The following is a 10,033-nucleotide window of genomic DNA, read 5'->3' as shown; positions in this document are numbered from 1 at the left end:
CTCCTCCAGAGGTATCCGGCTATCAAGGTGTCGGTAGACGGATAAGGGCGGATGGTACAAACGGCTTCAGCGATGAGTTTATGCACTCCGGTGGAAACACAAGATCTCTGATCAGACTATGTCGTCGCTGCTGTGTCGTGTCCTTTATGAAGGTGGTGGACTGAAGCTTATCTTTGGGGATGAGAATTCGGAGTTCAACCTTGTGGTGGACTCGCCATCATCGGCGCACGTGTGGTGATTCCTTCTTGAAGACGTAGCCTAGGAGTTGTGTATTTTTATTTATGTTGTGTCTTGTATCATAGGGATTAGTGGCTATCTGAGAAGGTATTGTCGCGAGGTATACGGCCTCACGGTTTGTTTTCCGATTTATTTCTAGGTCGATGGTGTTCGGCTGCTGGATTTTGCACTTTTAATAATATATGGCTGCATGCATCATACTGATGCAGAGGCCGGAGTTATCCTCCTTTAAAAAAATGTTTTAGTTGTGATGTTCCAAATTCCAAGTTCTTTTTTCAACAGAGACAAAAGATTTGTCTGATCCATTAATTAAGTAACGAGAGTTGTTCGCTTAATTTGCGAAAAAACTGGGTGCACAAATTTCTCAACGCATGATGACTAAAAGCAGTGGCGGAGACACCGCCCAGCGACCCTGGGCACTTGCCCGGGCTCGCTGGAGCGGCGACAACAGCGATCAACAAAAATCTAATGGGCCAAACCTGTTCGGTTTCCTGCTTTACCCGGGCAAAAAAAACATTTGGGCCTTTGTTTCGTACAGTTCACAACCCAGGCCAAAACAATTGACGTGAGGGAATCAACAGATCGATCTCTCTTCCCTCAAAAAAAACAGATCGATCTCTCCTACTCCCCCTTTCTCTGTTCGTCTCTCAGGGGCGAGCGCAGGGGCTGGCGGCTGCCGGCTGGCCTTGAGCCCTAGACGGTTAGACGCACGGCCAGCGGCGAGCAGACGCACGGCGCCCGGGGAGGTCTAATCCTCCCTCATCCGCTCCTTCCTCTCATTCAGCTTCACCAGTTCTTTCCGTAAGAATCCTCCATGAAAATTAGGGCTAGGGATTGAATCTCCCAAGACCTCAAGCACAACTTCAAAAGGGCAGCAGCGCTGCGCTCCTCTATGCTATGATGTTAGTTAAATTCTTAATTACTACTACTACATGCCTTCAGAAGAAACAATCTTCATACGAAAGTGTTTGATGATTTTTTTTACATCTGAAAAGTCATTTGGCAATGAACCAATAGACTTAGGGCTTAAATTTAGAGAAGTATGCTGATGGCTAGAGAAAAAATTAAATTTGTTGGATGCTGGAAAGTGGAAACTTGTTACTTGTAGCTCATTTTTTTATTTACTTATGTAGCAACTAACTTCAAGTTTTAACATCAAATTTCAGAGATGAGGTGGTTTTTGGTTAATAGAGCAAGCACTGAAAATGTGAATGGTGTGTAAACGAAAATAGAAGTTGAGGAGCAGACAACACCTCACATTGCTAATGAATTTAATCCAAATGAGATTGAGCATTTACTGCAATACAGTCTCGGAAAGGGCATTTGCCTTGTGATTTTCTTTAGTGCACTATTGGTATGTCCCATGTGACCATATCTATTTTTGCAAGCTTTCTATTTTGAATATATTCACATCTCACAACTAAATTTATTTGAATTATAAATCCATTTTATCCTACAGTGTCTTCTAGGACTTTGGTAACATGGCGAGTTTGCCTCTATGCAAGGCTGGTTTTGCGTCCTTCTTTTGGCAAAAATGAACAAATGAAAGATGCTTTTTACCGTGGCAAAAGAAATTTCACACCGACATCTGGTATGGATAGCTGTACTTTTGTTGGCAACATGGCGAGTTTTCCTCTATGCAAGGCTAGTTATATGTCTTCTGTTTGTCAAGTTTAGTTTATTTGGTCTGTGAAACTTCATTTTTGTGACACTATTATGTTTATGTTTTCACTTAGTTATTAATGTGGATTTGTGGTTTGGATGTTTGGTGCTATATTATATGTTGCGTATCGAATACCCGCTTATTGATTTTAAATTATACACTTAGGCCCAACTTGCCCAGGCTCCACAAAAATTCTGGCTCCGCCACTGACTAAAAGCATCTACAACCAGATTTGTCTATATGACCTCCTAAACATCTGCGGACAGCGTCCAATCACCCTCAGATGTCCGCGTCCACAACGGTCATTCTGATACAAAAATCCTTAATTCTGTACAATCTCATGCAGTATTAAAACACAAACATACGCAACTTATCTAGATTAACACACATAGCATGGGGGAGTTCTGATACATGCCATCGGACTACCCAAAACTGACATGTTGTACTAGCTAAAATCTGGCTATGGAGGAAGTTCACCCTCAACCGCCCTTGTCCTCGCTCTTTCCTTTGCCATTACCCTTACCCTTACACTATTCATGGTGGAAGTAGCGGTCGACGACACAATACATCACCAGCCTACTACTCCTCCTCTTTGGGAGGCAGGCCGGCGAGGGCACGATGTTGTTATCTGTTAGGATAGGCGCTTTTGCTTTGTAGTTTTGTATGGTTGTTGGTGGTGTGGTGTTCGTGCTACGGTCGGTGTTCGCATCGAGTGGGTAGCCTTCTTTACCTACAATTCTGCCTTCTAAAAAATTATGGTAAGCCTAGTCGTACCCTAAAAAAAGTCCCCCTTATGTTTTTCTTTCTCTATCTAGAGCACACACAATAACTATAGATAAATAGCACAATTCATCCATAAAATAGCATGCAAATATTCTAATGCAATAATAGTTCAAATATAAATATTACAATCCAATATAAATTTTTAAATAAAATAGTTCAAATTTGAACTCAACTTATTTGGGCATATGTCCTAGTTGTCCTTTTGAAGCGCTCACAGCTCACAGGTGCGCAACCAGATCATTCTAAAGCTTGATGCTGAATATGTTGATCCATTTGGATAAAATCCTGAAATATCGTGCGGATTCTATGGTGAAAGTTCGATAGAATCATCCATGTTCTCAAAATCCAAACCAGTGTGAACTGCCTCACCCTCACAATCATGTTGTGCATGATCACACAATCTATCATCACCTCCCACAATTTTTCTAGATCCCATATTTTTATATGTCTTCGAACATCTGCAAAATGGACTTGAAACACGCCAAATGCGCAGTGGAGCCACAGATGTCCGACAAGGTCTGGGTGGGCGGCCGGGATGGTACACCGTCAGCGTCTGTTTGAAAGGGAGCAGATACGGAGTAATGGAGGATGGTCGGAGTGAGAATGTGCGGGCTTCGCCATGGTTTTGGCTAAGTCTGAGTTGTCGGAGGCCTACATGGCGAAGGTCCGAACACCTGCAAACCTCCCAACTTTGTAACCGGTTTGTGGGATTTCGGACACCCAGACGCATCCGTGAATGTTTGAGGCATGACATTGGAAGACAAAAAAACGTCCTCGGGACGTTTAGGGGCGATTTGGTGGTCGGTGTTGGAGTTGCACTTAGACTAGCCATAATGGGAGTAACTTCGGTAGTAACATCGAGTCCAACTCAGTAAATTTGCTTATGTGGCAATGAGTTAATGAGGAGAGATGTAGTACTAGTAACTTAGCTAGTTACTGTAACATCACATGTCCCAATGCAATATAAGTCTATAACCTAATAAATGAAGCTTTGCATGTTACCACACTTATATTACTACCCACTATGAAGGTAGTAACATAGACTAGGGATATGTGTATGTTACTAGTGTATGTTACTCTCCATTGTGGCTAGTCTTAGAATTGAGCCACGTCATCGGTTCGTTCATACAACTCGTTCCAGACCACTCAGGCCGCAACTGTACAGCAACCTATAAATGTGTCCGCTTGTCTTCCCCACACCCACACGCTGTCACGAAGCCTCGTGTCCGTCCTTTATCTTCGCTCTGTGGCCATGGACGCTCCACCCCACACCACCACCCCGCCCTCCTCCACCACCCTAACCCCTCCGCCCCCACACGCCTCCCTGCATTCCCCCAATGGCGGCCATTACCACCACAACCGCGTCCTCCTCGTTCCTCCACCGTCGTATCTCCTCGTCTCCAGCAACAACCACCACCCCGCGTAGCCACCTGGTTTTCTTCCACGCCCGCAACCGGTGCCACTACAGGCTCACCTGCCGTGCCACCGATGTGTCCGGGGCCGAGCCCTCGGCGCCACCAGAGACCGGAGGGGGCAGCAGCTGGTTACCGGTGGTGCCGCTGGCGGCGCTCCCGCGGGGAGAGCGCCGTGTGATCGTACAGGACGGGGAGGAGATCCTGCTTCTCTGGTACAAGGATGAGGTCTTCGCCATTGAGAACCGCTCCCCAGCCGAGGGCGCGTACACCGAGGGCCTCCTCAACGCCAAGCTCACGCAGGTAAACTGCTCGGCAAAATGCCTGCATGTACTAGTCTAGTCTCTCTACCCCACTAAAGTTGCTCATATGTGTGACTCTTTTGGAAGGTTAAGGTCACACACTCACACAGTCAGTTTTTCAAAGTGCTCTACAGAATAATAGAAGTATAGGCGAAACACCACTTCCACTTGGACAAGATACATACTAAATGGTGCATGTAGAACATGGCTTCTATTCTATATCAGTACAAAATTTCCATGTTCTAGGTTAACTGACCCTGCACACACAGAGACTGATTAAGCTGAAGGACAGCGAGCTCTACATGTCTCTGCTTTGCTGCTTTTTTTATCTTGTATCTGCTATGGGTTTTGTGTATTTCCTCGGAGTGTGAAATTTTGTTATGATGTAGATATCCCTGTTTTCATTGGACAGTCTTTTGTTTAGCTGTGTAATTATATTCTATTCTGATCGGCAGGTGTGTAGAATTTTACTAATTAATCAAGAAATAAATGCTAAAAATTACCTATTAATGACCTGAATTGAAAACAAATTCATGAGCAATTCATCGAAGTTTCATTATATTAAACCAAACATAATACAGATCTGAATATGAACGCTGAGATGAAAATAGTTGGGAAAGTTGGACATGCAAGGCATATTGTATTTCTGTTACAAGTACACACGTATATTCATCGAAGGGATGGTGGTAATTCTTGATTTAAATATCATATCAGAGATTTGAGGCCTTAAACTCCTGTTTGAAATATATTTGTCAGAGTGTTGGTGTTCAATTTTTTGAATTACATGTCATTGACAGTTTTGCTACTACTGTAAGTAGCCCTAGTTTCTCATATTTTAAAATTCCATGTCATAGGGGATTTTTCCCCTTGTATCAATTTGTGTAACAGGAGTATTTTTTTTTTTTCGAAAAGGAGGAAGGGTAACAGGACTATGAACCGAGTGAGACAGATGTCAGAGTCAATTTGTTGCTGAGATGCCTATTAGCTAGCAAGTTCGAATAGGAGTGATTTCATGACAGTTTTCTAGTTTCTTCTTTCCAGTTGCCTGCCTTGCTCTGAGACATGCTTTGGGATATCCTTTCATTCAAACAGAATTATGCTATGAGACAACCTTGACCTAATATTCAACAATCTTTATGTTTAATTTAAGAAATGGTAGGGTCACTGCTCCAAATATGTGAAGGTACATGCAATTGTGTGAGTTCTATCACTAAGGATATAAATTCGAACACACATTTTAATTTCTGAACTGTATATATTGTGCTGTTATATCAACTTTTGGGCACCTGGGTTTGCATAAAAAATCACATTTAAATATGTTCAGAAATTTGATGTGAGGGAAACATCTTCACTTCGAGTTAAGACAAAGTTCTAGAGGTTTCAGATAGTTTTTCGCTTGTTGGTGCACCATATCACTTTGCCACCTGCTATTTCTTATACTGCAAGCTGCAATGCTGCTAGTGTTTTTTTTTCTTACCACACACTCTGAGTGTAAACTCCATCGCTTGCTTGCATGAGATAATTCCTCTTCATATCTCAAGGATGTAACCTTATGTTATTTGCATTTCAGGATGGCTGCATTGTTTGCCCATCAACAGATAGTACCTTTGATCTTCGCACTGGGGAAATAAAAGAGTGGTATCCGAAAAACCCTGTTTTAAGGGCTCTGACACCTGTATTGAGAAAACTATTCGTGTACCCTGCAAAAACGGATGGAGAAAATATATACATCAGCATTAGGGGCGCTGCTAGCTCTGGTGGATCAGCTGAGATTCTGTTCAGCGGGAAAGCTCAACCAGGGAGTACTGCATCTGATGTCAACATCGAAGAGGTTTCATTCTCCCTTGCTCCATTACTTTTACTCTGAAGCTTAAGATCATATCTATGCATAATGCATTTCTTTTATCTTTCATTAGATGATCCCTGCATGGATAGTTTACTCTAGTCTACTCCATTCTTAGCAAAAAGGGAATTTTACCAAACTGGTTACAGTTTGCAACTAGAATATGACATGTTTGTGTTACATTTTCAGGTGAGAATGGTGGTTGATGAAGGTGTAGGGGGTTTTGGTTTCACTGCTTACAATGAACTGGTCAACGGAAAAGCTGCCATAATTGGCTTTCTATTGTTGATAGATTTTGAACTTTTAACTGGTAAAGGCCTTCTCAAGGGGACTGGTCTATTGGACTTCATCTATGCAATTTCAAGAGCTTTCAGCTCGTAAAGATGTTTTCTGTTTAGTGTGGAGTGTTATCAAGGTATATCACTACTCATGTAAATCTAGATTTTGTTTACATACAGTTGAGTACACGAGCGATTGTAAGTGAACATTATGTTTGCCCACAAAGTAAGGAATACAAGATAACTTCTTCTACTCACACTCTTGGATCTTTCTGATCGTCCATAAACCCCAAAATGAGGTTATAGGTTAAGCAAGAAAAAGGGCTTCGGGCTTCTCTTATAATCGGTAATAAACTCACTTTTGCATTACCTGGTTGGGGTTCATGTGAGTTTCAAGATCATGTGAGTGAGAAAATTGATGTTAAGGAAACCAAGAAAGTAGATTGCGTGTATGACATGGGAAACAACAAAGCTGATGGTACCAGGAACAACTTTTTTGTTTATTTTCCTTTATTTAAATCTGATCACAAAGATACTTTTGAAAGCCAGATACTATGGGGAGAAAGTACCATATCATGTATTACAAATTTAACTTCTCTTAGCAATTTTGTTTTTTGCTGTATATGTCTCTTGAACCTCGTGGTATTGAAGGTTACCCAAACTTAATCCTAAAATCTCACCTTTTGTAAGATAGGTCCTTTTTACCCCTTTTTTGATAAAGTTAGATAGGAACCACAAAATGAGTTTGTTTTAACTATTTGAGCTTCAAAACAATCTCATCTTAGGATTTTAGGATTAAGTTTGGGCCCTATCTTACAAAAGTGCTGAAGCTTCTTCGTTTCCATCCCCAGCATTCTCTTTGTGCCAGTATTGCTCCCTGTTAGCATACGGAGCTCATTGCTTCCAGTTTCTGGCTTCAGAAATCCCATTTTCCTGCGGTTGGCCGTATCTCAGATGAGATCATTGAGTGGTTTATGTCAAAAGAAGATGAGAAGATTTTAGATCTAGGTTTCTGCTTGTTTAATTTTCGGATTTATTCACTCGAACCTGAAAGAAGTGGTTTATTCACTCAAACACTTCTTTCCGGATCGAGTGAATAACAAGATATTGCTGCTTGTTATCATCATGTAAGGAGTACAACAATACTGTATTATTTCCGGCGTGAAGTTTAGTGGAGCAATCTGCTGTTCTCCTCAGGCCAGTAAATCTGGTTTGTCACTGTCAGCTGATTGTTTGGTTTTGGAGTAGTACTTATGTACAGAGCATTCGGCTGCCAGGCCGGTTATATTGCCAGTTGAAATCTACCTACATTATCAACGGGGCGATGGTTGTGTGCATCATCGATGCAGAAGCAGGGATGCAATAAACTTTTCCACCATCTAACACAAAAAGGTCAAAAGCGCACAACAATGTCAAATGTCATCGTCAGCAAATGCAGAGAGCACATGCCCCAGGTTCATTTCAGTGTAGAGTTCAACAATGCTTATGCTCTTCTCTCAAATAGGATGCACAATAGATGGAAATTCAAAACGGAGGTTGGCTCTTATGCACCTGCGTGAACAGTTAAATAGAAGAAAAAAAGTAAAAAAGAAAAATCGGATCCTTTTAATCAACACGTTCGTGTCTTCTAACAGTGTATAACTTTTGTCAATAAAAGACCAGATCGTCAAACATGCCTTTTATTTATGAAAATTTGCATGATAAAAAGCAGTGTTTTTTTTTTTGCCTAGACCAGTACACATGCCTTCTATTCACAAAAAAAATTACATATAGTTCGAAGAGACGAACATGTTCATGCAAGAGCATATGAATCCGAGCTCCAAAACGCCTGCCTCCTACAGAAGAACTCAATCATTGACATTCATGTACTATAGCTACGTGTTTGCAAAATCACACACACTGTTTCTCGTTTGAAAATTTACACAGTTCGAAGACACGAAACATGTCCACAATCACAATGGCAGCCAAAATCAACCTAAGCTTTACTTATAAAGGGATAAAGGACCAATGTCACGCTCGGGAAGGAATAGGGAGAACATGCTCAAGGTCAACCCAAAATCTCGAGACACGGACTGAATCAGACAACTGAACAGATAGGACGTTAAGCTGGAATTGTTTTGACACACCCTTAAACTAAAGCTTAGGGGTAGGGCGTGTGTGTGCGCTCATAGGGTTGGGTGTATGTACGTGTATATGAGCGCTTGCGTCCGTATTGTGTTAAAAAAAACTAGAGGTTTCTGCCCCTTACTTTGTGTTGACCTCGGAAGCTTCCTTGAGCACAAAACAATCCAGTTGCCTACGTATACCTTCTTTCTTGATCTACGCGGCAACAAAATTTTGTGGCTTTATTCTTACTAGATGTCAATTGCAAAGTTGCATACCAAAAAGTGGCAGTCTGAGGGTAATTTAGAGCGAAAATCAATTCTGGACCAAGGAATGTGTTAGAGTTATATTAGTGATGACTTTTGGTTTTTTGTATTCTAGTCTGTGGGCATCTTCATGTACTTTGTATATACGCTGCCTTTGGCCGAGAAAGGCGTTTTGGAGGCCGAGCTCCATGGAGGCCTTTATTTTTAAAAAATTCAAATTCAAACTTTTATGGTTCAAAAAATTCTGAAAAAAAATATGCGTGTATGTAAGGATGTAACTCACATGTGTGTAAAAATTCATGATGAAATACCTTGAGTTGCGACCTGTACAAAAAAGACAAATCCATGGCCTGGGAGGATGAATAGTATCATGTGTTAAACAGCCCCATATTTGTCTTTTTTGCACAGCCCTCATTTCAATGTATTTTTGACTGAAAATTTACACACATGTGTATTATGCCTTCATGTATATCTGTGATTTTTTTCAGAATTTTTTGAAATGTAAAAATACGAATTTCAATGAAATTTCAAATCTGAATCTGGAGGCCTCACTGGAGCCCGAGCTCCAAAAGGGATTTCCGCCTTTGGCCTCATAATAATATTAAGTTGCTTTCATAACATAGTATTAGAGCTTTAGGTATTTTTTTCGCAAGTGCAACTCGTGCTGCTCCCGATCCAATCTCCTGCACGGCCGCTGTTGCTCTCTTCCCTGCCGGCCCATGATTTTTTGCTTTTGCCTATGTCCAACTCCAGCTACACGCGCTTGATGTCCAGCTAGCTGATCCATCGCTGTGTTGGATCCTATCGAATTGTGTCCCGATCGATCGAGCTGCTGGCCGCTTGTATTCCTCTAAGGTCGCCGCCGGCCGTTTGTCTTCCTCCACAGCTGCCGGACGCCGGCCTTGTCCGCGCCACTCCTGCCTTCCGCGGCGCCGTCGGCCGCCGGCCTCCTCCGCGGCGCTGCTGCTTTTCGGGGCGCCGTCGGCCATCGGCCTCGTCCGCGCCGCTGCTGTCCGCGGGCGCTCTAGTGGTCACGCATGCGTTCGTACCTGCTGCTGTTTCGTGTCCGGACATCTACAACTCCAGATCGTGGCTCCGTTGCTGCAGCCTGCTCCTCTGCTGCAGGTCAATCCATCCGCTCTAGAT

The 10,033-nt window shown here is 42.4% G+C and overlaps 1 protein-coding gene across 2 annotated transcripts; it reads left to right on the top strand.

The window, feature by feature from the left end:
• The first annotated feature begins 3,955 nt into the window (after positions 1 to 3,955).
• LOC123091223 (uncharacterized) lies at positions 3,956 to 7,742 on the top strand. 2 transcript variants are annotated; one of them, XM_044512665.1, is made up of 4 exons: positions 3,956 to 4,398; positions 5,968 to 6,228; positions 6,430 to 6,655; positions 7,370 to 7,742. In XM_044512665.1, exons 1-3 carry the CDS (start codon positions 4,021 to 4,023, stop codon positions 6,619 to 6,621), a joined length of 831 nt encoding a protein of 276 aa, XP_044368600.1. In that variant the 5' UTR covers positions 3,956 to 4,020; the 3' UTR covers positions 6,622 to 6,655; positions 7,370 to 7,742. The 2 variants fall into 2 exon arrangements, with proteins under 2 accessions (XP_044368600.1, XP_044368599.1); XM_044512664.1 differs by lacking the exon at positions 7,370 to 7,742 and having other exon boundaries at positions 6,430 to 6,775.
• Positions 7,743 to 10,033: the final 2,291 nt, after the last annotated feature.

The sequence above is a fragment of the Triticum aestivum genome, chromosome 4B (assembly GCF_018294505.1).
Source record: "Triticum aestivum cultivar Chinese Spring chromosome 4B, IWGSC CS RefSeq v2.1, whole genome shotgun sequence".
Classification (NCBI taxonomy): domain Eukaryota; kingdom Viridiplantae; phylum Streptophyta; class Magnoliopsida; order Poales; family Poaceae; genus Triticum; species Triticum aestivum.
Note: the sequence above shows the minus strand (reverse complement) of the source record. Positions and strands in the feature narration are given on the sequence as shown.